The following is a 25,549-nucleotide window of genomic DNA, read 5'->3' as shown; positions in this document are numbered from 1 at the left end:
CCTCTGTTCTAAGTTGTTGAAAACTGCCTCACCATTAGGACAAGAGGCAAAAGTAAAAGGCTTTTACAGCCAGAAAGAGCATTAGCAATGGCCTGGCTGCTCCCACCACCTGTGCTGGCTGCCTGCTCCTGAGGGCAGCAGGTTGCATAGGCACAGAGATACACTTGGCCTCTTACCTTTCCTGAGTTTGTAGCTCTCAGTAGAAACTTGTCCTACAGTAAGAGCCTAAGGAATAAAATGACAGCTTTTCTGTGTGCTTTTCAAAACCATCCTGTCAAATTTGTAAAGCAGCTTGCTGGTGTAGAGCAGTAATATGAAGTATAAAAAGCAACAATTCCCTATCTTATAGTAACCTCCCCCTCTTGGCTTTCTTCCTAGACTAAGACATTTTTTTCCACAGGTTGCAATGCTCGCCCATATCCCCGTGTAACAGGCAGAAGGCATCTCTCTCTGGACTTTATACATGTCCTCAGTGTGTGGGTTGAGCAGCACTGATAAACCCCTGTGCTCTGCTGCCTGGACTCCTGAGATTGGTGACCTGCAGCAGGGCAGGTGCTGGCTCAGCTTTTCCCTGGGCTGGCATGGACGGGGCTGTGGCTGTGACTGCGACCTTGTGGCATGGCTAGCACAGACTCCCTGTATCAGTCATCTTCTCTTCTCCTCACAAAACCTGCAGGAACACAAAAGTGCAGAGAATTCAAATCCCTGCAGCTGATTTGGCCCAAGGGCTCAGAAGTTAGCTCTTGCAAGAGAAAGGGAAAAATGGCCACAAGTAAGTGGGAAGGGTGCACACCCTATGAACACAAGTCTTCCTTAGGAAGCCAACCAAACAAGAACCAGTGACGGTGCATGCTAGACAAGGGGTGAGGGCAGAAATGGGAGAAAACTGATTTTTCATCTTCAAATCAAAATAGATTAAAACTTTCTAAGAAAGCTCTATTCCATGAACATTCCTATACTAAAAATGGAGTTTGCTGCACAAGGATCCACAGCTGGGCTCATGAGTGTTGCACTAAATCGCCGTAGCTGGGCTGTCTGAAGTGACAGACACACACACAGAGCAAGGAATGGAAACCTACAGACTTCAGCAAACAATGCGGCTGTGACCTCAGTGTCACTCCAGCAGTGCATTACAAATGCCTCAGAGTGCCTTACCGTCCTTTTCCTCCATGCTCAACACATTTCCTTAACTGATGAGTCAGGTGGTTTTTTTGACAGCAGTTTTGAACAAACACAAACTGATCATTGGCTCTCTCCAGCACACTGAGCCACATTCCTCTCCTGTATCAGTCATGGACTCCTGAAGCAGGCTTGATCACTGGCTTGGACTGAGAACAGCCTATGGGTACAGGCTATGGAAAATTCATAACAAATTATATGGAATCACTCCCATTTCTGATTCCTGTAACTGGGCAAGGAGCTGTTGCAAGGCAGTTTGATCAGCTCCAGCAAGGCAGAAAAATTACACTTGGGAAGCTTTTCTAGCGTTTGAAAGCTTCACTCCTAAAGCAGATCTTCACCACTCAATAATATTCCTTGTTCAGTTTCTAGCAGGGACAGTGCTATCCTACCCTATTTTCCCAAGAAGGCAATAACTTAACCTTCATTTTGCCTCCTCTCCACATCCAGGGATGTTTTAAAATGAAAATTCTTAACCATGCTGATTTCTCCAGAAGGTTTAGGAAACATCTGCAACCTTCAAGAAAAATAGGCCTTTTTGCATAAGCAGTGAAGCAAAGCCTAACATGAATTGCCATCTGGGGACATGACCAACCTTTAGTGAAGTGGAGGTCAGATTAGCAAGAGCTTTCTTGCAGTTCATTATAAAAATCAATTCAAGAGAGACAGGAAGCTGAACTGCACAACTCTCCCTTTTCTGCCCAACATCTCTGTATCATTCTACCCCAGCAGGAGCTGTGCTTGGGGCCATCTGAATCTCTACAGCTCCACCAAAAGCAGAGATGACATGTTAAACCCAAGAGCAGAATTTTCTTTGTCTGGTGCCCACAGAGGATGGCATCAGCTGTTAAACCACATAAGAACTGACAGGATTGCATCCAGGCTGGCACACCTCAGACAAGAGCAAAAACATTTTTAAAAGAGCAGCAGATTTCCTGACCTGGAAGGTACATCTGTAGAAAAAAGAACTGCAGTTACCAGTGACGTGTACTCTGTCTGCACAAGCAGTAAAAAGTAGCTCAAATGGGAGACCAATTCTTGGCCCGCTCTGTGGTGCACAGGCAGCTGTGTACAGCTTAAGCAGACACAGCTGCAGGCTGAGAAACCCCTCACCTACCACCACACAGCTGCTGGGTGGGAAGGGGGCTAGGAACTGGAGCTAACAGAGGAGTCAGGCATATGGAGAAAAGACTTATGGAGATCAGATAAAGAGAAAAATCTAAGAGAAGAACGGGAAGAAGCACAACGTGAGCAGTAAGGCAGATGGCAACTACTCCAATGCCATGATGGGGTAGGAGGTTCCTGCCTTGCAATCCATTCAGTGGGGCTCTGAATGGAGCTGTCCTATGATTGGCAAAAAAAGAAAGGAAGAAGCAGGAAAAAGCATGTGAATATGCAACATTCGATGCTTCTTTGGCGAGCACACATTTTGGAGGAGGAAAAGGATTCTTTGAAAGGCTTTTAAGTTATTAAATACAACATTAATCTAGAGCCCTGTGAAATCAGCACTCTGCACTACTTGCATGATCAGTCTCATGCTGACCCAGTGCTGAATGAATTGCAAGCATCTGTCAATTTCTGTTGATTGGATTAGACACTGCCCTCAGAATTTTCAGGTTAAAGACTCCCTTTCTTGGGGCTTTGTTCTGTGGTTTTATTTCATTTCATCATATTATTACTGATGCTTCTGTTTTCTCAGGAGCCAAATCAATTTTATTCCTCTTGGTTTACTAGCATTTCTAAATCATCCTTTTTCTTGCAACCCCACAGCATGGCAAGATTACACAGCATGAGAACTAGTGGTGCTATTCCCACCCCAGTTTATTTCGCTCTTTCTCACACTCACACATACTTCTCACAGGATATATCTGTTCTTCCTGACAGATATAGCTCAAGGGAGGGAAAGACACTTTGAATAAAAATACCTATATATAGAGAAAAGCTTTGTCCTTGTGTCTCCAAGGTCTTATCTAGCTAGGATTCAGGAAGAAACATTCCACTGGATAAGAGGGGCACTCTTACCCAGCTCTGGCTGCTATTGGAAAGAGGCTGGGTTAACCAGCCCAGCTAGTCTTTGACTAGCTGACACCCAGTAGCTCATCCATACACCACTGCAAGGTTTTGTTGCTTCCTTTGCAACGGTTTGGCCAGCGATCCAAAAGCAAATATGAAAAAGACATATAGATTAAATCTACTTTAATATGACTACTGGTTGAACTAGAGAGAGTACCCAAGATAGGCATGAGGTTAAGAATATGGAAGGTAAAAAAAATTTTTCCGGATACAAAATTCCTTGGCTGAGTAAACATGGTGCCAGTATGATTCTTGTTAAGACCCTTGCTCAGAACTTCACTGCTGGCACTTTTAACCCCTTGTTTTTCTTTCTCTTAGCTTCTCTTAGACACCGTTATCCAGGCTTCCTCCTTTGGTGAGGTTACCAGTTCATATTTTGCCTCCATGACTTGTCCTTTCACTGGGTGGAGATACAGTTTCCTTACCAGGACACTCAGCAGAACTGTGGCCACCATATAGGCAAACCTGAGGGAAGAATCAGGAGAAAAAAATAAAAACCTTGCTATGATATAAATTTGCCAAAGGACAACAGCCAGCTTGGACAGGTTGTCCCAGCAGTAACACCAAGATGCTGGAAGCACCTTCTCTCCTGTCTGCCACAGAGACTCACTAAGACCTCCTTCCCTATGCTCACCTCAACTCTGGGCACTCCTGGCTTCCAGAGAAACCCAATAAGGAGAGGTTTTTCATGGCTAATTCCTCATTGAATCTGTCTGGGTCAAACCTATAAAAGATGAAACACATTAGGGTTTTCTGAGCAGGGACAGCATCCTTTCCCCAGAAATGTGCACACACACACACAAGTGAAAAACCGGAAATTAAATAGAGAATCTCACTAATTTGTTCTCTGTGGGTCATTCCACACAAATGGATGAAGGCAATTGTGCATCCATTCCATCAATGTTCCCAGCTGCTCAGCTGTGTCCCATCTTGGTCAAAATGCTGACAAACTGAGGTAGTGTGAAACAGGGCTGGAACTAATGTGCAGTACACAGCTGAGCTGATGCTGTTACCTGCCCTCTATTCCTCTCCAGGGCACATGCAATCTCATTTGTCTCTCTCTCTGCCTCTCTGAGTGCCTTCCTTTTTCACTTCCAAAAATATTTCCCTTTTCTCCTTGCCCCTCACTGTTCTCTTCAGGCAGTTGGTGTGTGTATGTGTATGTGCTGGGGGAGGGAAGCCAGTGACTCATTGAAGTGTGAAAAGTGGTTTCCAGCTTTAGGATGGTAGAGGCTGTGAGAAAGCTATTATCCAGGGCTGGCATGAGTTAAAACAACGGAAACTAATAAAATAGCATTCAATTTAAATATTAACCCCCCTCCAAACACAAAATTTGGTGGACAGAAGACGGTTCTTTTAAACCTTTCTGCTAAATACTTCAAGGTATCACTTCCCTGCTTAAACATCCAAGGTCTGCTTCTAATAAGGTAAAAGGGCATGTGGGTGCTGATCCTTAAGAAAAGCAGCATCAAACTTACATTTCCCCTGAACTAAAGTGAAAATTATAGATTTTGTAATAGGAGAGAAAATGCACCTGCCTAGCAAAAAAGCAGGGAGGACAAACAATGTTTTTGTACCGTAGGTGGGCAAAAGGATCATGCAGAGCTGGTCTCCTAGTTCTGTCATGGAAATCTTCACCTACCTCAAGCTAAACCTCAACCAAAGCCTCCCTGAAACAAGCATACAGTGTTCATAGCAGTCCTCAGTATAGGTCCCATGGGGTCTCAGCAAAGCTGAACACAGTTATGACCTACCTTGGGAGGCAATCCCTGCCAAGAAGCTCATAGACTGGTGCATCAATGCCTGACCCCTTTCTGAAAAGTGTAATTGCAGGAGAGGACAAGTGCTGTTCTAAAGGCTTTATTCTTTCTCCTAAATCTCAGCTGTCTGTTCTCTCTGTCTAGAATAACTGACCCACATTTTTTGCAGCCCAAGTGAAGTAAATCAGATACAGGTTAATATTTGCCACCTGGAGGTCACAAGAAGCTACAGTGATTTTTTTTCTTTAACCTCCACTGGCCTAGATCCACTTCGGTTTTCACAGACAGACCGAAGTATTGAGGCAGCATTTCCCTTCCTCCTGAAAAACCAAAGCTTCAGAATGACATTTCCTCCCTCGCATCCTTGTTTCATGATGACAAACAGTGATTCCAAAGCCATTCAAGTCACTGTTTCACAGAAAACCTTTAACAGAAGCTACCAGCATTAGCCAGGGAAGCTCTGTGTACCTGCACAAAAAAGTTTTTACTAAACCCCAACACATACATGCACACACACAGACTGGAGCATTGGAGGAACATGATTTTAACTGCCCCATAACCATGCCCATGGAGACAAACAAACCCAGACCTTTGTAAACTGATTCCTTATAGACTCCCTTTCATCTCCAGAATCTGCTTAAGGCAGGCCCTGCAGCACAAAAGGCTGTGCTGCAAGATCTAATTTTACAAAGAAAAGGAATTAGTTGCAATGACAGTTGATTCTACATACTTGTATGGTGATGGCCAAGATGAACTATCCTGCAGCATCACACCAAGAGCATAAAGCACAAGTGTCTGCAAAGAGAATTACAAACGTGTCAATGAGGAAGGAAATGCACAATTAAAGACAACTCTTGACAGCTCTGCTGGATGATGATTATTCTGTAGACTACTCATATTTAGATGGACTAAAAAGACAATTATGCAGTATTCATCTACAGATTTTCATAATCCATGCCCAGATGTTAGGATTTTAACTTCTAAGAATCATGCTGCAATTGTTGGTGGTTACAGAAGGTGTGACCCCATTTCTCTACGCTTGCTGAGATGTATGTATGGACTACTTTACTCTCTGGAAGGGAAGGTGATATGATGAGTGATATGACAAAGCCTGAAACAATGTTCTTTTATGCATAACTAAGTCCATAGGACCCTTCAAAAGCTTACTCATCCAAGAAGCAAATCTGCTCAGCAAGAGAACATGAATTTGCAGAGTTTCTCCCCCAGAGGAACTGCAGGCAAACTTTGAGCTAAACTGTACTTTCAGATGACAGAGCACCTGCTCAGGTTCAGCACTGTCAGAAGAAATGGTCTTCCTGCCTCACCCCTGGTCTGGAAAAAGAGGAAACAGCAAATTCCCCTACAGGAAAGGAGAGTGGCCTAGTGCTCCCAGCACTGCCCTACCTCTTTGGGGATAGTGTGTTGGTCGACTCTGCCCTCCAGCTCCTGCAGCTGTGCAGCAATGGGAGTGAGCTTTGCTGTCCGCACTGTCTCACACAGGACCTTCCGACAGTACCTGCAACCAGTAACCCTTGGTCAGTGTGAGTCTCAGAGAGAAGCCTGTCCACATCCTTGTGGCAGCAAGCAGAGCAGAGTCAACTGCTTTATTTAGAGGCACTTCTTTTTTTTCTGGCAAGGAGTCCCAACATCTTTGTAAAAAGCATTAAATCTCATTAACAGCTTTTACAGAAGGTTATTGGAATCCCTCTTCTTTCAGATTTTAAACCAAACTAAATCTGCTAAAATGCATAAACACATCAGCCCTTTTCCTGTGCCTCTCACTCATACAAGAAGAAGCAAGAAAACCACAGACTCAATATTCCCTGAAACCCTAACACTAGTCCAAATACAAAATGCACCTGGTTGCACCAACATAACAAATGCAGAAAACATGAAGGCATACTGTTTACCAGTCATCATTACTTGCAGCCCTTTGAAAAGAAGATTGGTCCATGCTTTCTCTCTAAATATCTCCAACCATGAAAATGACTGATTACTTCTACTACTTCTGGAAAACTAGGACAGAAACCAAACAAGACAGTGAACAAAAATTCTGGCCTGGCATCCAGGGCACTGATTCTGTGCTTCTCCTCTGCTGATGAACCTAAAGGGTTTCCTACAGACACCGTAAAGTGAGCACCTTGGTCCCTGTGTCTGGAATGCCAGCAGATTCTCTCTATCTTGCAAGTCATTCTGTGGCTTCATTACTTCCAGAAAGAAAAAAGGGAGTAATCAGCTTTTGGATGCCTTCTCATGGCCTAGTGCAGGCTAGACATCAGACTCCACACGAAACACCTGTCCCTACCACATGGCACAGCCTTCCTCTGCATTCCTTCTATAGGACCCACCTGAGCTGCTCCATTTTCTCATGGGTAATTGGTCCCTTCCCCAGAACACGGTCCATCTCCTTGTAGAGATTCTGCTGAACATCTTCTGAGGTTGTCAGGAAATAGACTGCCCAGGTGCACACTGGGGAAGGAATCAAGACAAGACAGGACCCAGAAAATTCAATCCTTTACAAATGGCACTCAGTTTTCTTACTTCCTATATTTTCAACATTACTTTTTGGCCTAAAAAAAAGGTGGCCTCTGTTCACAGCAGGCTGTGCTGATTCTGTATTCAGTGGTAGGAACAGAGGCTGAACTCCTGTGTAACAAGAGGCCCTGCAAGCTAAAATTCTCTTTCCGATGCTATGAAGAGCTTTGCAGGACACTGAAGCACTCAGCCCCACAGCTCTGGGAAAGGGACCCCACAGCCCAACAAACCCAGAGGAATCTCAGCTATTACACCAACCATGCAAATGAAAAGCTGGTTTGTTCAAAGCTTTAGAAAATTGCCTTATTTGGGGGTCATCCCTAGCACATCTCAGGCAAGTGCTCCAGACAGCCAATGCCTGGGGCTCCTGAAGGGAGCTCTCTGCAGATGTTGGCCAGCACCTGTCCCCCTACATCTATTTTTGAGGTACTTGAGATTATCTTCAAATGCAGAGTGAGAAAAAAACCCTGCATAAGAAATAAGTGTGTAGGAGGCAGTTTCCCTAAAGCTACAAGGAAATGTTTCTAGCTCTTAAAAATGTCTATTCATGAGAACTATCTGGAATCTTGGACTTGATGATCCCTCCAACTCAGAATATTGTGTGATTCTGTGAATCCATGTGGATTCAAGCCCCTTAAAATCACAGACTTCCTGGAGGACCCAGAGAGGATATTCTCTGGAGAGAGTATTATCATAGTTGTCTGATTTACTTCCTATTCTTTAACACCTAGATGCATCTTGGAGGTTTTCCTTGGAGTCCCAGCCCCACTGGCTGAGGTACAAGGCCAGATAATCATCCTTTTACATTAAGGTATTTTACCCAGCTTCAGTTTGTATTTTTATTTGTTTGGGTTTTTTTCATAATCTTTGCATAAATCCCAGAGTAGCTTCTTTGAAAGTTCTCCATACATGGAACACACCTATCCTGCAGAAATTCCAAGCACCCAGACAGATGCTAGCACTCTTTTCTCCTACCTGCCTGAACCTATTTTACAACATGATCTTTGTGAAAACCAAGTTGGTGGTTTTCTTCATCAAACTTAGCATCAGTTGTCTGGGGTTAAGAATGCAAGCAAAAAGCAATGGGGAGAAATTCTAAGGTTCACCGTAAGTCTGGCAAGGTTGTCAAACACAGCTTAGGTTCAGCCCACCAACTGTGAGGTTGTGTCAACGCAGCCTTACTTTTTGATGTAAAAATTAGCTTCTTCTATATGTCCGTAGCTCAGGAGAAAGAATGATTAATACAATTTTTTATTAGTCTAGGATAAGTCTCATGTCACCACACGCAGTTTTTGGCAGCTGAGTGCAAGGATAGGAAGCTACCTACAGTTACTGTACTTACAGTTAGCAGTGATTACACATCCTGCCAAAGAGAAAATCATTGTATCTTCCAGAATCTAGGAAAGAAAATCTACTTCAGGGAATGAAGTTCATAAGACTGTAAAGAGAATAAAGAAGTGGCACACTCTCCACTCAAGCACATTAAATCCCTTTAGTGCAGAAAGCAGGAAATACATCTAGAAGACATAAAATGAACTCTCTGTTGAACTTCCATTGAATTGCATGAGACTAACATACTTCTGGTTTATAAAAATAGCTATGAAGCAGTGGCAAGGAAATCTACCAAAGTCTATTGCAATCAAACATTGCAGGAGTGGAAAAATGAAGCAGAAGCCCTGCTTTGGTAAAGAATCTAAGCTAAGATGCAAGAACTTATATTAATCAAAGGCGACAATGTAATGAATTGCCCATCTGGCAAAATTCCATTACTGTGTAAGGAGGTAACGGCTGCACAGACCTGCTGGTCACTCAGGCTCCCCTGCAGCAAGGTGTCTATAAAGACATGCCTGTTGAATGATCTGCCTCGGCGCTCCTTTGTAACCTTCCTTAAGATGGATTCCATCTCCACCAGAGCTTTGGAAGAAAAAAGAAATGTTTATTTTAAAACCTGGTCATCCTGGTGCTGCCGAGAAGCAAATTCATCTTCCCAAGCAGATTTTCAGACCAGCTGTCCCTGCTGGGCTCACTTACAGAAGCAGCCTCTGTTACATGTTACTGTCAATTTGGAAAGCAGTATCCCCAGATTAGCTGAAAATGCAGGAACCAAATAACAGAGGTTGCCTATAAAAAGCCATCCTTACAGGTATAACCAAGGTGTGTACTCTGTGAGCTGAAATCACATAAGGGGAAGACAAGTAATGCTGTCAAACCATCAGAGAATGAATTTTCATCAGCCCCCATGAAAAAAGGTATGAGCCACGTAACTTGGGTTACAAGAGTTAGAATTACTGCAGCACCAGGACTGATGGAGCCCCTTTGGCCAGGGGTTCTACAGGCAGGGTGCAAGAGGTTGGCTCTGTGCTAAAGAGTGCAGACACAGAGAGAGGAATGGGGGGAAACATGGGAGGGTTTTTGGCACAGAGTCCATACATCTGAAGATATGTGAGTGGCGACTGCTGTGGGAACCAGGGGGAGTTAGGGACCTAAACACCATTGCCTGTGTGGCTTAAATGACCTCTTGAGGACTATCCAAGAAACATAAGAATAGAATTTGGGTCTGAAACTCCATTTATCAAGGCCCAGTTCAGGTCCTTTGTCTCAGAATTACCTTCCTTCCTCCTTTTTGCACAGGAAGGCCGGCAACACTCAAACACCAAGGCTCACTATCTGGAGTTTGTGAAAATTTGTCCTCACGCATCATCATACTACAACTCAGGAAGAGTGACCATGGGAGGAACCCATTTCAATGGGGCAGAAGTTGTCCTCAGGTTCTGAAACCCATAGAACCAGAAGAATAAAGAAGGAAACATTGGGTTTGGAAGATTTATAAGTAAAACTTTAGTTCCAGATACAATCTACTTAAGTTTAGCATCTTATCAATCAGTACTGAAATGGTTTAAGTATTAACAAAAAAGACAACCTAAAATTAAAATAATTTGCTATAAAATACATTAGAAACAAAAGTACTGCTGTAACAGACCTAAATCATGTTATCTTGCAAGAGCACATCACAGGCTATCTGATGGTGTATCCAGGAAGGTGTATCCAACAAAGCAGCACCTCAGTACTTGTGTCCTCCAGCCTGTGAGTGACTGTCTGGCAGTACAGGCCCCAGATGGTGCATCATTTGAATGCCCATATGGGCCAAATCCAGGGGCTCCATCTGTCTCCATCTAGCACAGCTGCTTGCCTCCAAGAGAGGTCAAAAGTGGAAACTAGGGAACAGAACAGTAAGGGAGGAAGCACACCCTGATACTTCCCCTCTATTACTCTCCAGACTGGACAGACCCTGGAACTAGACCTGGAACTAGAGTTCTAGTCCTACAACTTCTCACATAAAGAATGGCAGCTTGCCACTCAACTCTAATGATCTAATCTAACTACAATGTATCTGGTAGCTTATGGCATGATGAGCAGCTCTGAAGAAAAGCCAAAACAACTGTGCTAACGAAGTGCTTTCACATGCTAGCTAACTCCTAAGTATTAATCAGAGTGAGAGAAAAACCTTAATTTTGGGAGAAACCTACCATCTTCAAAGTGCTTCTTCCTAGTCATGTTTTTGTCAAGAGATCCATCCAAGAAACCTTTTCCAATCTCTGACCAGATCTGAAAGAAGGAGAGAGAGAACAGCACCGTCACTTACCACAGGCTTAGACTGCTGGGACAATTCTATTCTTCCCTAGTCAGGAAAATGAAAACACCAAATAAAATTAGGACTTCCTGTCAATATGGAACTGGTTTCTTTAGGACACCACATTCAGACACTATGTCTATGATAACTGGAATGAAGCTAAACAACTGTAATTACAACTGTAGGAAAAAAGCTATGGGAATATTAAATAGGAGATGGAACTGCTTCTTTCCCACCCTATCACCAGCATGTTTAACATCCCCACATGTGGATAAAGGTGAGATCTCCTCAGATTTTCCTTTTTCCACAATGTCACAGAGCCTTCAGAAGACCTCTGAAAGAGAGAAATTCCACTGCCAGTCCCAAGAGAGTTTAACTGACTTAGGTAGCAAAGACCTTCCAACTGCCATTGGATCTGGGCTCCTGATCCCCATGGATCCTTTAGAAACACCTCAGACTAATGACAGCAGGATCAGCAGCAAGTTTCAGCTTGGGCCAATTGAGACAGACCCCTCAGGCTCATACTTTAAACTCTCAGCAGTAGCTTGTACTAAACTGTACACAGATACAAGCTCTGTGTTTTCAGTTTGGAAAAACTGAATAGGAGACTTCCTGGCTCTTCAGGACACTTACTGCATCATGGTGCCTGCGGAATCGGATGACTTCCCGGTCATCTTCGAAGCTGCTGCCCATAGCTGTCTGCGTGACAGACTTCATGGCAAAGCCCAGCATGTGCTGGCAGAGTGGCACATGTTGTGCCTCGGGGAGAGACAGCCATTTGGCCAGCAGCTCTTCAGACAGCTTGAGAGGGAATGAACCATTAGTTAGCAGTAACACCAGCAGTCTATTTACCAAACACACCCTGGATACATTCCCACCCACTTCCTAAGGCAGACCACACTGTCATGGCTATGGAATAATGCTAAACTCTTTCCAGGTTTCTTTCCATTGTTAAACAGTAATATTTTAGCCTCCAATCTTCTGCTTCTTTCAAGGCTCTCCCCTAACAAGGCAACCTTCTATTGTTCCCTCTGTCACAGAAGAAACCTTAAACCCTTTAATACAGACTGTTCCAGAAAAGGAAAACAGATCATATTCTGGCTGCTGGACTAAATCAAAATCACCTCTTTGTGGCCCCAAAAGCTGGTTCTTTGCTCCATCCTCCTGTCCAGGGAAATATATCTAGAATCCAGGTGCTCCAGTATCTTTAACTGCATCTGGTATCTTGGCATAAAAATTAAGCAAGCTCAGCCCTTCCCCCAACCCACTGGAGCTAAGAGAACGCTAATATTCACACCACAAAAGGCAGAGGCTGTTTGCTATCCCAGATGCTTATGGCCCCAGCACTAATTTGCATGCAGGTCCTTTATCCTAGTGATCATTCTCACTAAACCTTCCCCTGTGAGCAACACAAGGCTTCTCTGCTGTACAAAGGCAGTTACCTTCTGTATGAGAGCAACGTTACTTTGCAAGGACTTGGTCACACCATTCTCATAGAGTTTTCTCCTCATGTGGCTCTCTCCTGTATCCCCATTCAGGCTGGACTGGTACCTCAAGAGGGATTTCAGCATTGTCTCAAAGGGATCCACTGAAAGCAAACAGAGGAAACACCATTCAAAAGTCACACTACACAGGACTGATGAAAGCAGCCTCTTTAATTGGACACTGCTACTTCTGGGCAGTGAGCAAGGTGCGGCTCCTTCCCTTTTAACAGTCTCTTTAGGGCGTCAAGTTTCTTTTGCTCAGTATGGGCTAGTACCTCACAAAGTCTTTTCTCTGGGGCTGACTGCCATCCTCTGATCAGCTCCCCATGCAGAGTTTGCCTGCTGGCCCTACCAAGTAACTTTGGTAAAAATGCCTTCAGAGCTTGTTCGCTGTTTGCCAGTTCCCAGCTGGTTGTGCCATCGACTTGGTGACAAGAGTGAGTGTGGCATGGTCTCTCCCCTTCTCCTCCAGCCTGACCTGCATGCTCTTTAGCACATTCCCCTTCACATGTGGTGCCCTTCTGCCCAGAATGTGGCTATGCACTCAGGACATACCAGCTCATGACAGACTTAAACAGAGGTTGCTCTTGGCACTCCTTTCCTTGCGTCATAGACCCAGCAAACCTTGTTTGATGCCTGGCTGCTCCTGCATGATTTCTCTTTTGGGCACTGAGTTCCCTCTTGAGGAGCTCTTCCCAAACTAGCACCTACCTGTCTGCCAGGGCTGCCTCCAACACAGAAGCTCTGAAGCTCCTACAGAAAACCATACCCTACTGAGCTACAGAATACTTTCTACTGCTAACCATCTTCTTTCCATCTTTGATCCTTCCACACAGACACTTTCATCAGTGTACAAACTAGACAAAACCATATCACTCCCCAATCCATTACTCATTTCAGTTAGATTTTTAACTCTGAATTCCATCACTAAGGACCTCTATTTAATAAATTTGTTGAAGGATATTAGGTGTCAATGCAAAACTGTGCAATACAGCATGGCATATGTTTTTCCCTTTCTGTAAACCTTTTAGTGTGTCTTGTGGAACTGACAGAGTCTTTAAGGAGCTATTTGGAAGCAGCAATCAGGGTTTTCAAGAAGGATATTGTCACTGTTTATCACAGTCTGTTATTTCTCCCAGATGGAGAGTGAAACCTCTGAAGCATCAGAAAACATCAAGGCTGGACTAGACACATATGACTTTACCAGCTGTGGATGGATCTAGGATTCCCCACAGAGACTGGGCCTCATTATGCTACCAGGCAAACTCACAAGAAGAGAAAATTCCTACCTGCAGAGGACTTACTACCTAAAGACATAAAAGCAGCTAACGAGGCCAGAGGCATGAATATGGTAATCTTTTCCAAATGTTTTTCTCTCACATCTTTTCCCTTCCAATGTTTTTAAGCTCTGCATCTCACCCTCTTTCCCACTTTGAATGACAAGGAGGACGAGCATGTGTCTTTTGGCTGAGCAGATGGTACCTGCGGCTCTCCACGTGGCGCAGGCTGTTATGTGCCTCTAGCTGCTGCTGACAATTCCTCCTCCGAGGTACTTTGTCATGGAGCTGCTATTGATGCCACAGATCCCTGCTGACTGGCACTGGCACAGCCAGGCACAATACCGGGCAGCCAGGAAGACACATGGCAGGTGGCAAAGCCCACACAGAAAATCCGGCAAGCAGAGGCACCTAGAGAGGCTGGAGGATGCTTAGAAGCAATGCCTGCTGAAACTGCAAAGTCTTCCTGCTCCATATGAAAGGAAACTGCTGGATTAGCCATCGGCTCTGGGTTTTTTTCTCCCAATGTCCCTAGACTAAACTGGCAATCCCACACCACTGATATACACTGCTGTGCAGAGCCCAGGCTGCCCTTTTGCTGAGGGCACTGCCTCCTGCTGTTTGGGAAAGGGCTATTTCTACACAGCTGTGGGAGGCTAGTGACTCCACAAGGCACAAACTGCCTCAAGAGAGAGCTCTGTTCTGCCAGCACTTGCAAAGACTTCATCCTTTGTCCTTGTCTTGAAAACATCTCCAGGGTTACATTTTCATCCCTCCTAGGGACATATATCAAAATTTTGACTGTTCTTTTCACTTACATGGAAATCTCCCCATCCCAAAAACCTCGGAGCGCTGTCCTGGACACCAGTGCAAATTAAATATAGAGGAAAGATCTAATTGCGATCGAGCACAACTGAACATCAGACATAGAAAGGACCTCTGAACCTGCACAGTAAAATGCTCACAGAACAGCAAAGAAGTCCTCCTCAGACAGGCCAGGACCCATAGCTCCATCTCCAGCATTCAGTGTGCTTCAGGTTCATTGCCCCAACCCAAAAAGCAACATCAACCCAGGAGAATTTTCCAAGTTGGTCTCTGAACCCCCTGCTCCTGGCAATTCTGAATTAGTCCACCCTCTTCACATCCACATTGTTTGTAGGCCTGAACTGCTTCCCCAGAGCCACTCAGGGGAATCACCAGTACCAGCTGCCAAGTTTTACTTCCTTTGAATTCCCCTTGCAAATTAATCTCAAGCAAGCTTTAAGAGGCCATGAAAACATACCAATTTCAAACTGCTTGAAGCCAAAGGAAAAAGAATCTCCTGTCATTGGAAATGTTTATAAGTATGAATCCAATTAGTCCAGCTTCAAGGCTTTGATGAGAAATGCATTACCTGCACCTCTGTCTCTCCAAGAACAGATATATGAGATGAGAGGAACCTTTGTCTGGAGCCAAATCCTGTATTTCAGCCTTGGAAACCAAGTGTCAGTTATCCATGAAGATGGATGGTGACCTCAGGCACTCCAGCTGACTGAGGAACAGTCACATGGCATGGGTTTTCAAGTGGGGCTGAAGAGTCAGGAGTTGGATATAATGCAGTCCACTGTGGGCTGTCTCCTGTCCCACAGCACTGTGTGCACAGCAGAGATATGGGCAAGACCAGGTCTCCAATAAAGCTTCAACCTACCGAGAGCCACCTTGTGGCTGAAACCTACTACAACCCCTTTTCCCCCTCACCAAGAAAGGGTACAGAAAGGGCTTTGCTACAGCTACGCAGCTCAGTTTATACCTCAATCGTTCAGGAAATATCACCTGTAAGATTCCTCACCTCTAACAAAGTTTGAGCACTTTAGGCAAGCATCAGTGCTAAAAGGAAAGCAGTGATACAACTAATATTGCTGCTCTTCCAGCTCTGAGGTTGTAAGAATGCTCCTTCTCAAACTTGTTACCTTTATGAGGATCCCTTTAGAAGCTCTTTCTTTGTTTGGGCTGAACACAATTTCTCTGGCTTCTGCTGCACAACAGGCTTCCCACTCCTCTGAGAGCACTGGCAGCTTTTATTTGCACTTGCTTTATTCAAAATCTTGCCTGACTGTAGAGGTCAGAGCCACACACGGGACTCCAGGTTTGACTCACGCTCATTTTGTGCAAAAGTCCTCTCTTTACTGAAAATCTATGACTCAATATATCCTTTTTTTTTTCCCACGGCCATGGCATCCCACAGGCAATTCCTGCAGCTCACTTTTTCTCTTCCTGCTCCTGTTCCTGCTATCCCAGCCCTCAGAGATATCCATCTCACTCTGCTGCCCTGTGCCAACAAAGGGTTCCAGAATAATGCCATCAGGGTAGGAAACTAACGTAAGATGGAGTATTTAATGTACCCAATGCTGCATTTCACTTTTCCAAGACAATCTAGCCTTGATCCTCCTTTCAAGTACCAGTCCAGTATTTATCAGTATCCAAGCAAATTCTGAACTGAATCCCTGACATAAACACAGTTTTATCACTTTACTTGTCAAAAAATCTAATTATCAAAGTACAACATGCATTTTCCATTTATCCCCCATCCTTAAAAAAATATGTTTAGCCATTGGCATAGCAGGATACTAGGCTAGTCTGTAGCTGTCTGAGTCATCTAATTTCCTGCACTTAAGTCCAAGCACTGTATTTCTCTTTCTCTGATACTCACATCCTCCCAAATTCAGAACATTTATGAGAACTTGCCTGTGCAGGGGCCTGTCACCACTTCTCTGAGCTTTGAGAAAGTGACTGTCTGCTTAATTTCCCCCAAACACACTTGAGAGCATTCAGATCTTTCAGGGTGGTTTTCCACCTTCTGGAGTGTCATCCTTATCCACTGTGTCTTGCTAATCCTTGTTAACTCCCACTCCTTTCCCAGGTTGTCACCATTTCTTTTTTTGATTCTGTCAGGCACCTTTACATGAAGTTTACCCCTCACAACCCCAGCATAAAATGAGCTGAGCTATCTGCCTGTGCCTAAAGACAGCTTACAGGATCAGGTCAGAGGTGTGCACCCAGCACCTCAGTCAACCTCCTAAGGTAAAAACTGGGAAAGCAAGAGATTGAACCCAAGCACCAACTGAGTTAACTTATCAAGTGTGATAACCTTAGGAAGCAAAATGCCCACCTAAGAGGCTTAGGCCATAAATTAAAATACTCTCCCATGACTAAGATGGTCAAGTCAGCTACCAGCATCACCATCCACTTCCAAGACTGGAAGATCATTAAAGGTTTTCACTACAAAATTCTACACACCAAAAGAAACATGAAAGGTAAAGAACTTCTCTAAATAATAGTTTGAAAAACCTCCATGCTGAACCATACAAGGCAGTTATCACAAACTAGCAGAGCCATTTTGGTTTTTTTTTATTTAACAAAGTTTACTCTCCTAAACTACATTTCAAACTGCTTCAAAAATGTATGCCAAGCAGCTACAGGATGTTCACCTTGCTCTATTGAGTGACTAATGAGCATGATACTTTTCCTGAATGTTTGCCTGTAGAGAGATGGTAAAAGACACAAGCATACTGATTTCCTGATGGCCACTGGACAGCAGTAACCCTTGGTCACTGACACTCAAGTCCAGTAAGCAGGACCAAAGCCATACCTGAACCACCATGTCAGCTACAAAGTCTCATTTTCTTTCAATGTAGAATGAAACTCCAACTTCCTTTGACACCCTTCCTTTGATGCCCAGTGAGGCCAGAACAAACGGACTCAAAAGACAACGTAAAAGACACTTACACAGCCGGTTGGGGTTAATATGCTGTTTCAGGAGATCGATGGAGCCGAGGCTGACAACAAGACGCCTTCCAAACCAGAAGGAGACCAGTGGCCCATATTTCTCATGAAGGTTCACAAGAAACTCATGTAAACTGCTGCTGGCAATGATGTCTGGCAGGTTGCCATCCCTGAGAAACACAGAGGATATCTGGTCATGAATAGCATCCTCTGCCAATGCTGAACTTCAATGTGGAGACAGAAACCACTTACTTTTCATCAGTTGGAGCCAGCCCAGGGATACCTGATGCTTGCCTAGATGCCTAGAGTAAAAGGAAACACATCAATCTACACGAACTTCAGATTTTATACAGGTCCCACACCTTTCCACACCAATAATACTACACTACATACAAACATGAAACAGGAGCTGGGTATGCTACATCTGCAGGCTTTAAACCTGCTAAGCCGATAAACCTCAACTGTGTGCCTGGTGCCACTGGCTAAACCAGGATTATTCATCTGGTTAGATCAAAGATGTCTGCGTAAAGATTTAAAGGGTCAAGTTTGTAATGTAGGGTATTACACTCTGATTTGCCCCGGAGGCCTGCAAAAATGCAAGGCGAGCAGATGATCGCGCCTCAGGAAAGCAGGATTCACCCCCGCAGCACGTAAAGCAGAAGGGGGGCCGGGGCTGCGCTGTCCCGACAACGCCCTGCCCTGCTTTCTCCCTCAGGCCTCTGCCACGTCCCGTCCGGGCCCCGAGGTGCGGGCCGGGGGCACCGCCCGGGCCCAGGGGCCGTGCGACGGGCCCGGGGCTGTCTCGGCCCCGCGGCCGCTCGCTCTCCGCCCGCCTGCACCGGGGGCCGGGCCGGGCCGGGCCGGGCCGAGCGCCCCCCGTCCCACGGCCGGCAACATTACCGGGTACAGGTAGAGCACGGCGCCCACGAGGATGAGCAGGAAAGTGACGGCGAAGATGGCGAAGTCCAGCATGGCCAGGCCGGGGCGGTGGAGCGGCGGCGGCTCGGCCCCACCCCGGGGCCGCCGACGGGGCAGGAAGGGGCGGACCGGGCTGGGCCAGAGCACGGCTCGGCTCGGCTCGGCATGGGGAGCTCGCGGCGCCTGCTGCTGATCTCCAACTCCACCCTGCACGGAGGGGGATACCTGGGCCACTGCCAGCAGCACATCCAGAGCTTCCTCGGGCAGTAAGCGCCGTGCAGGGCTGCGGGAGCGCACCCGGCCCCCGCCTCCGCCGCGCCGACCGCTCTCTGCCCTCTCTCTTCTCCCAGGAAGGTGAAGCGGGTGCTGTTCATCCCCTACGCCCTGCACGACCGGGACGCCTACGCCCGCACGGCCAGGGAGAAGTTTGAAAGCCTGGGTAAGGCCGGCCCGGCTGCTACGGCCACGCCGGCTGTGCCCGGGGCTGCCGGGCCGGCACCGGGCACGGGGAGCAGGCTGCGGGCACACGGGCTGGGCTGGGCCGGGCTGCTGCGGAACGGGCAGCAAGGGCAGTGAGCAGCAGCAGTCAGCTGCGGACTTCTGCCTGGAAGGAGATGTTTTAGAGGCCTCCAGAAGAAATGCTGCTGCAAACACTTCTGTCCACTCCAGAGAGGAAGATTTTATCCCTAACTATTAAGTGGCATCTTTTTATCCCTCTTAGTCACATGAGGGAACATTTCTTCCCATATATCTTAAACCTCTGCTCAAGCCACTGGTTTTAAGTGAAGACCATTACTTAAAGCACGTCAAGGAGCCAGATCCATGATGGACAGCAGCTGAACTTTGCCTGGAGCAAAGCTCTCTGTAGAGCAATCTACAGCAAGACCTCCACCTAGTATCTATCACTGTTAAGGGTAACTTTGGAGCCATTAGTTTAGTAGTAATCAGTACTCACTTGCCTGGGCAGCACACTTTGCTCCTTGAGTTGCAGGATGATTGCTGCTATCAAATCCCTATGTTCTTCTGTCTCTCTTGATACTTCCTGTACTCAGTGAACCCCAGCAAGGCAAATCTGTCAAATCAAAGTCCGACATTTTAACAGAAACAATACTCAGATCAGGTATTTGCACAAGCAGTGCTAGAACCAGCACATCTGTCAGACTTCAGCATAGCCAAGCTGAGGACTAACAGCTTTTTCCTAATTTTCTAGTTACATGGTAATGCTCAGCAGGATATTGTGCCTCGGCCTGCACCTGCTGAGTGCCTATCTCCACAAAACAAACATTTCCTTTTGTACAGCTGGATGCTGAAGCCCTGCACTAATATAGGATGTATACTCTGTTTTATGTTGTAGAGTTCTCTGAAATTTCCCTGGTTGAGATATTTGGCTCAGGGTTGGAGGAGGTGGGCAGGGAGGGATTGAAGATATCCCATTCTTCCACCAAACTGACATGGCAAAGGTAAACACATTTTCATTTAAGGCTATGGGCTGGACAGCATTCATGAATCTTCTGATCCACTGGAAGCCGTAAGGAAATCTGAAGCAATATTTATTGGTAAGTTTTGCTTCTTACTCCCCAGGGAAGATTTATATAGGGGACTGGATTAGTCCTGCTCAGAGATGGCACTGAAGACCAACAATTAAGCTGTTAGGCCTAGTAATTAGAAACTACAGAAGACAATAACTGGGAGCCCTAAGACCCTAAATTTAGGGGTGGGCTGGGAAGTAGATTTGTTAATGGAATTTCATCTCCAGTAAATTTCAAATTACTATTTTGAACAGTACTTGAGTGTAAAAACATGATCATAACAACTGTATTATCACTTTAGCAAGCCCAAGAAGTTCTGGTCCTAATACTATGGTCCTGGGTATTGGAAGAGAGGTCCCTATCAGACAGTAGCAGCCTTACAAGGATGACTGAGGGCATACCCATGGCCTGCCCAGTGACCATTCTTCTGAAACTTCTGGTTTTACTGCTTCTCAAAGCAGGATACTGCCCTGAATAGAGCATAGAACTCAGTGTCTGCCAAGTTAGTGAAGGCTTCAATTAAAACTGATGGTGAAAGCGTGCTAAATAAGCTGAACTTTCTTTCTGCAGGAGGTGGCAACACATTCCGTCTCCTGAAAGCTCTTTATGACAACTGTCTGATACATGAGATCAGGAAGAGAGTTCTTGAGGTAAAACTATAGATGCTGGCCAAGTCTGAATGGTTGGATCTCATGCGTGAGCTTTTGTTCAGACAAGTCCAAGCTGACTGTGCATTTTTGTCTCTAATATACTTCAGATGTCAAGCCATCTCAAACAACCTGGTGAACTGAAAACCATGGCCAAATAAGGCTGCCATTGAGTCCTTGAAAAGACTTAAGGTCAGCAGTCTGTCCTCCTAGAGCAGTTTTCTAGATGCTGGATTGCAAGACCTTGGGATGTACAATGCTACATAGAACCCTAGAAGTAAACCCCTCAAAATACCAGTCAAAAGACCAGTGCAGGATTCAATCTGTGTCCAGAAACCCTGTTTTTCAGCTTGAGATGTCCACTTCATATCTTGTTGATATAGATGTGTTCATGTTGCAGGTTGTCTGCTAATAAACTGGTGATAAAGTTGGATCCATATGTGCCTTTTAGACAGTGTCCTGTTGATGTTGAAAATTACATAATTCTTGTATCTCCTTGGAACTGAGAGGTGTGAGTGCCATTGAGCCCCTCTGGTCAGCAGCACCAGTCTAGCTGAATTTCATAAGGCACAGCAAAGATACACCATCTCTGGAGGAGAACAGAAGCGAGGTGTTCCATAGCAATGTGGAACTGCAAATGGCTTTATGCAGATTTATACAAGCCACAGTACGGCCAGCTGCCAAGAATAAAGGTTAGCTAGGCTTATCTTAATATATAGAAATTCATTGTCTGTTGTGGGAATGAAAGGATTACCTGTACACTTGCATATTTGTGTGACATTCTTCTATGTACAGCATAGTACTCAGTACTAACAGCTAAACAGTGCTAAACTGGTCATGGTTCTGGTAAGTTGATGCTGTGACAACATTGCACTGAGCTTCTGATGGCCTGCTCTCTCCAGAAACTAGTTAAAAACCAGTTCAGATACCTCCTGTAACTGCAAGTCTCTCCTCTTAATAGGAAAGTTCAACATGCACTGACAGCCTGGTAAATTCTCTCTTCTGGGGGGTCACAGAGTTGTGAGTACAAGGCAGGCGGCAGTTAGCTCTCTGACACAGAGAAGCTGTGGCCCACCTCAGAACCTGAATTCTCATTCTGCTTTTCACCTGTAAAATTAGCAGTGAGAGGAGCTGGAAGCACAAAGTCTGATCTGACTGTGGGGTTTCTGAGAGTGATAGAAGATGGTACAAAATTGAGTTCCTAGTGGTGCTACAGACTGATTATTGCTTTTGTCTTTCAGGATGGGATTCCGTACATGGGATCCAGCGCAGGAACTAACGTTGCTACTGTCAGCATCAATACCACCAATGACATGCCAATTGTTTATCCACCTTCCCTGCAGGCTCTAGGATTAGTTCCTTTTAATATTAACCCCCACTACCTGGACCCAGACATTAAAAGAACTCACATGGGTGTAAGTAAAGCACACCAGAACTCACACAGTAACTAGGGTGTGGAGGAGTAAAAATAGTGTGCATTTTTGAGGCCTTACAAAGCTATAGAATGTCAAACAGCTGCTCCCTAGAGAAACTGGAAATGCCAATGAGGCAGCAACACTTCAATTCCTCCTAAAACTTAACTTTGGTTGGGAAGAGGAGTTGGCAACAGTATTACTGAACAAAGTGTTTTTCACAAACAGAAGCTCTGCAATGTTTGAAATACTGTTGAAATGCTGGATATCTGGCATGGAATGGGGGAATTAAAAAAAAAAAAAACAAACCTGAAGTGTTAAGATGCAAAGCACTGTGGTTCTGGAAAGTTCTGTCTTACCTGCAGCTTGGGAAGCCCTAACTTAAACATAGATTAAGCGGCTTAAATATCTAAAGGTCTGAAGAAACAATCAAACAGGGAGATCTTGAGATTCAAAGAGTTGTGTAAGAAAATACCTGGGCACTGGTTTCCTTGCAGGGAGCACAGCCTGTAATGTCCAGTACAGAGCAAGCACATGCACTAGTACAGCTGAAAGAAAAACATTTCAGCCATCAAGCACAAAGACAGATTTCCATACAGTGGGGAGGCGCTCCTCCTTAAAATAGCATGTCAGCTAATTCCTCAGGGAACAATCTGTGTGGTGCATCTTTTAACAACTTAAGTACTTTCCTCCTTGTAATCAAATTCATGGTTAGAGGAAGTATTAAGAGTTAGGGAACAATGGTGAATGCTTCTGGATGGGTGAAGAGATGGGTGTGCTTCTGGAATTTAGATGAAGTTGTAGGTATTCATTAAATCAGCTTGTCACTAGATTAGCAGGCAGTCTTTTCCCTATAAATAACTTCTGTTCTTTCTCTCAGAGGAGGCTGGAAGCCCTGTGCTGTACCAAGTCCCTGCTGTGTTCCTATGTTTTTATTTCTTTACTGTTGCTCAGTTCAGCAGCAGACCTCAGGAAACATGACAGAGCTGTTCACAGAAGGAAATTCTTCAGTGTAATACCTACTTGAAGACAAACAAGCAAATACTTAATCACTGAAAATCCATTATTCACTACTCTCTTTCACAAAGGTTGCACCTCAGGCATTTGCTTCTACCACTTTCCTGGTAGTATTAGTACTATCTCTGCACACAGAGATAGTACTAATTAAAAAAAACAAACCATGGATCAATTGAGTGGAAGTTTTGAGGCTTTTCAGGGTTGGGATTGTGTGAGTTCTGTTTGATCAACCTGCAGTAAATTGCTGCTAGTGATGAAGAGTGTAACACATATCTATTAAATAGAGCCAGTCCTGCCATCCCATTCTGCTTGAGGGGGAGTGCCTGCTTTGTTTATTATTATGAAATAGTTTGAGGCCATGTTGCCTGGACAGCTCCAAATCCTTACCTTACAGCATGGGAAGCTAAATCTGTGCTCATTATTGCAGGAGACAAGAGAGGAAAGAATCCACCAGTACCATGAAGAACCAAACACCCCTCCAGTTCTGGTGGGTAATAGTTTTCCATCAGGAAGCTGTAGCATGATAAACATTTTAAATGCATTCATGCTAGCTCTCAGTGTGGGTTCCTTGCCTGTCAAGCCTTACAAAACCATGGATTGGAATGCTAATTGTATACTTGCTAAGAGCTTGAGCCTTGGATATTGCTCATTGTAGAAAATGGATTAGGGCCAATGAAATGCATACTCCTGTTAGTGTTGCTCAACACTATTTTAGGCAGCTCTGATCTTCCCAGTCACTGGCCACCAAATATTGGGTATTGGGGGTGGTGTGCATGCAGATGGTACAAAACTCCCCCTTAATCTTTTTGCAGATACTCTTAACTTTAATCTCTGTAATAGTTTCTGAATTTGCACATTCAGTAGTATATACGTAATTTCACTATGTCTGTCTGGGGAAGTGGGACCTCTATGATTCCCATCCCTGTGTTTGATCTTGTACTATAAAGTTCGTGCACTAACAAACCCAGCTGGCTGTTGCTCAACCCAAACTGGATCTAAGAATAACTATGGGATAAAACAGTTTCCTCTCTTCCATAATGGTTTCTCCTTTAAGAGTGAAAACAAGAAAATCAGCTTCTAAAACAAGATAACTCACCTATTTTTGTCTTTACCTCTTTGTTAGGTAAACGAAGTTTAGTCTGTAGTCATGGTGCCACTGAGACTGGCCTGCTTGTGACAAGCATTCTACCCTTTCACATAGCTTGAAAATAATTTGAAATGTTTCCACCTCCACCAGGGCTTGCGGGAAGGTACCATGCTGTTAGTGGAAGGAGATAAAGCCACGCTGCAAGGAGTGACAGGAGCACGTCTGTTTTTGAGGTAAATGCATCACTTGAATTGATATCCTCCTTCAGACAGAAAGGAAGAGAGGCTTCTATTAGACTCCTGGCACATGGTGCCTGTCCCCCCCACCAGAAGTTACTTAATCCCTTGGTTCCATTTCTCTTTGGGGAAAATGTGAGTATTGTTTAATGCTCCAAAGGAGCCAGCAGTATGATAGCACTCCAAAGGATGTCTGACTAACCCAGTGCGTGCTTTGGCACTGCATCCATTGCTGCTTATGTTTCCAAATTCTAGTTACCTTTCACAGAAAGAGCCCCAATAGTCAGCTCCTCTGCTGAAAGCCAGGGAAATGCCAATTTGGCCCTAATGCACTGAATTCCAGAACAAGGGAATCCATACCTAGAATTACACAGACTTTATTAAGAAATCTAAAATGCATGTCACATGATGGAGTCAAAGGTCTGCTTGTTCAGAATAAGAGTGCCTTGATCTAACCCTCGTAACAGATAGGAGCAGAGTAGTCCCACCTCCCATGAAAGCTCACAGCATTGTTTCTCTTGTTTGCAGGGGTAAGAAAGCAACTGAACATGAGCCTGGAACGGATTTCAGTTTCCTCCTGACCGACGGCAATCCCCTGAATCCATAGCCTTCCATATTCTGCAGCAAAAGTTACTCTATAGGGAAGACAACGAGGGAAAAGGAGAGATGCTTGTTGTCCCAGAGTGGCTGGGGTAAAGCTTCATAAATAAAGATCAATATGCATTAGTGGACTCTTTTCCTCATTCCAGTGCATGTCTCAAACACCTCCTTCCCAGCAAAAAGACACTTTTTGTTGCAATACTTGGAGAATCATAGCTAGTCAAAGCTTGAAGGGGCCTACGCATTCACATGTCCACTTTGATTCCTTCCCCACCAAAAAAAAAAAGTTGCCTTAACACAATTAAGACAGGACACTGAGTCAGCTGTTCCCACTGCTTACTTTTTACCTGCTACATAAAAGAATTGTTCGTTCAGTGTACTCCCACACTTAGGTTAATTTTT

General features: G+C 44.8%; 3 protein-coding genes across 4 annotated transcripts in view; 1 reads left to right on the top strand and 2 right to left on the bottom strand.

The window, feature by feature from the left end:
• Positions 1–3,265: 3,265 nt before the first annotated feature.
• CYP20A1 (cytochrome P450 family 20 subfamily A member 1) lies at positions 3,266–18,684 on the bottom strand. The gene is made up of 13 exons (XM_084209814.1): positions 18,602–18,684; positions 17,954–18,003; positions 17,705–17,871; positions 12,621–12,766; positions 11,812–11,979; positions 11,075–11,153; positions 9,346–9,461; positions 8,890–8,944; positions 7,361–7,481; positions 6,417–6,528; positions 5,743–5,807; positions 3,887–3,976; positions 3,266–3,717 (listed from the first exon to the last, which is right to left on the bottom strand). Exons 1-13 carry the CDS (start codon positions 18,671–18,673, stop codon positions 3,567–3,569), a joined length of 1,392 nt encoding a protein of 463 aa, XP_084065940.1. The 5' UTR covers positions 18,674–18,684; the 3' UTR covers positions 3,266–3,566.
• LOC311156113 (alpha-aspartyl dipeptidase-like) lies at positions 18,670–25,264 on the top strand. Its single transcript, XM_084209815.1, has 8 exons — positions 18,670–18,885; positions 18,970–19,058; positions 20,101–20,175; positions 20,719–20,798; positions 22,037–22,210; positions 23,652–23,711; positions 24,462–24,544; positions 25,076–25,264. Exons 1-8 carry the CDS (start codon positions 18,785–18,787, stop codon positions 25,152–25,154), a joined length of 741 nt encoding a protein of 246 aa, XP_084065941.1. The 5' UTR covers positions 18,670–18,784; the 3' UTR covers positions 25,155–25,264.
• NBEAL1 (neurobeachin like 1) overlaps positions 24,368–25,549 on the bottom strand; it is an 81,328-nt gene continuing 80,146 nt past the window's right edge. Inside the window, exons 55-56 of one of the 2 annotated variants that reach the window (XR_014616328.1) lie at positions 25,053–25,180; positions 24,368–24,573 (exon numbers count right to left, since the gene is read on the bottom strand). Coding sequence is in view for 1 of the 2 variants with exons in the window: in XM_084209813.1 (XP_084065939.1) it covers positions 25,178–25,180 (3 nt within the window). In the remaining variant the exon portion in view is untranslated. Of the gene's footprint in view, positions 24,574–25,046; positions 25,181–25,549 lie in introns of those variants that run through there. The other variant, XM_084209813.1, reaches the window with a different exon arrangement.

Source organism: Fringilla coelebs (genome assembly GCF_963513975.1).
Source record: "Fringilla coelebs genome assembly, chromosome: 7".
Taxonomy (NCBI): domain Eukaryota; kingdom Metazoa; phylum Chordata; class Aves; order Passeriformes; family Fringillidae; genus Fringilla; species Fringilla coelebs.
Note: the sequence above shows the minus strand (reverse complement) of the source record. Positions and strands in the feature narration are given on the sequence as shown.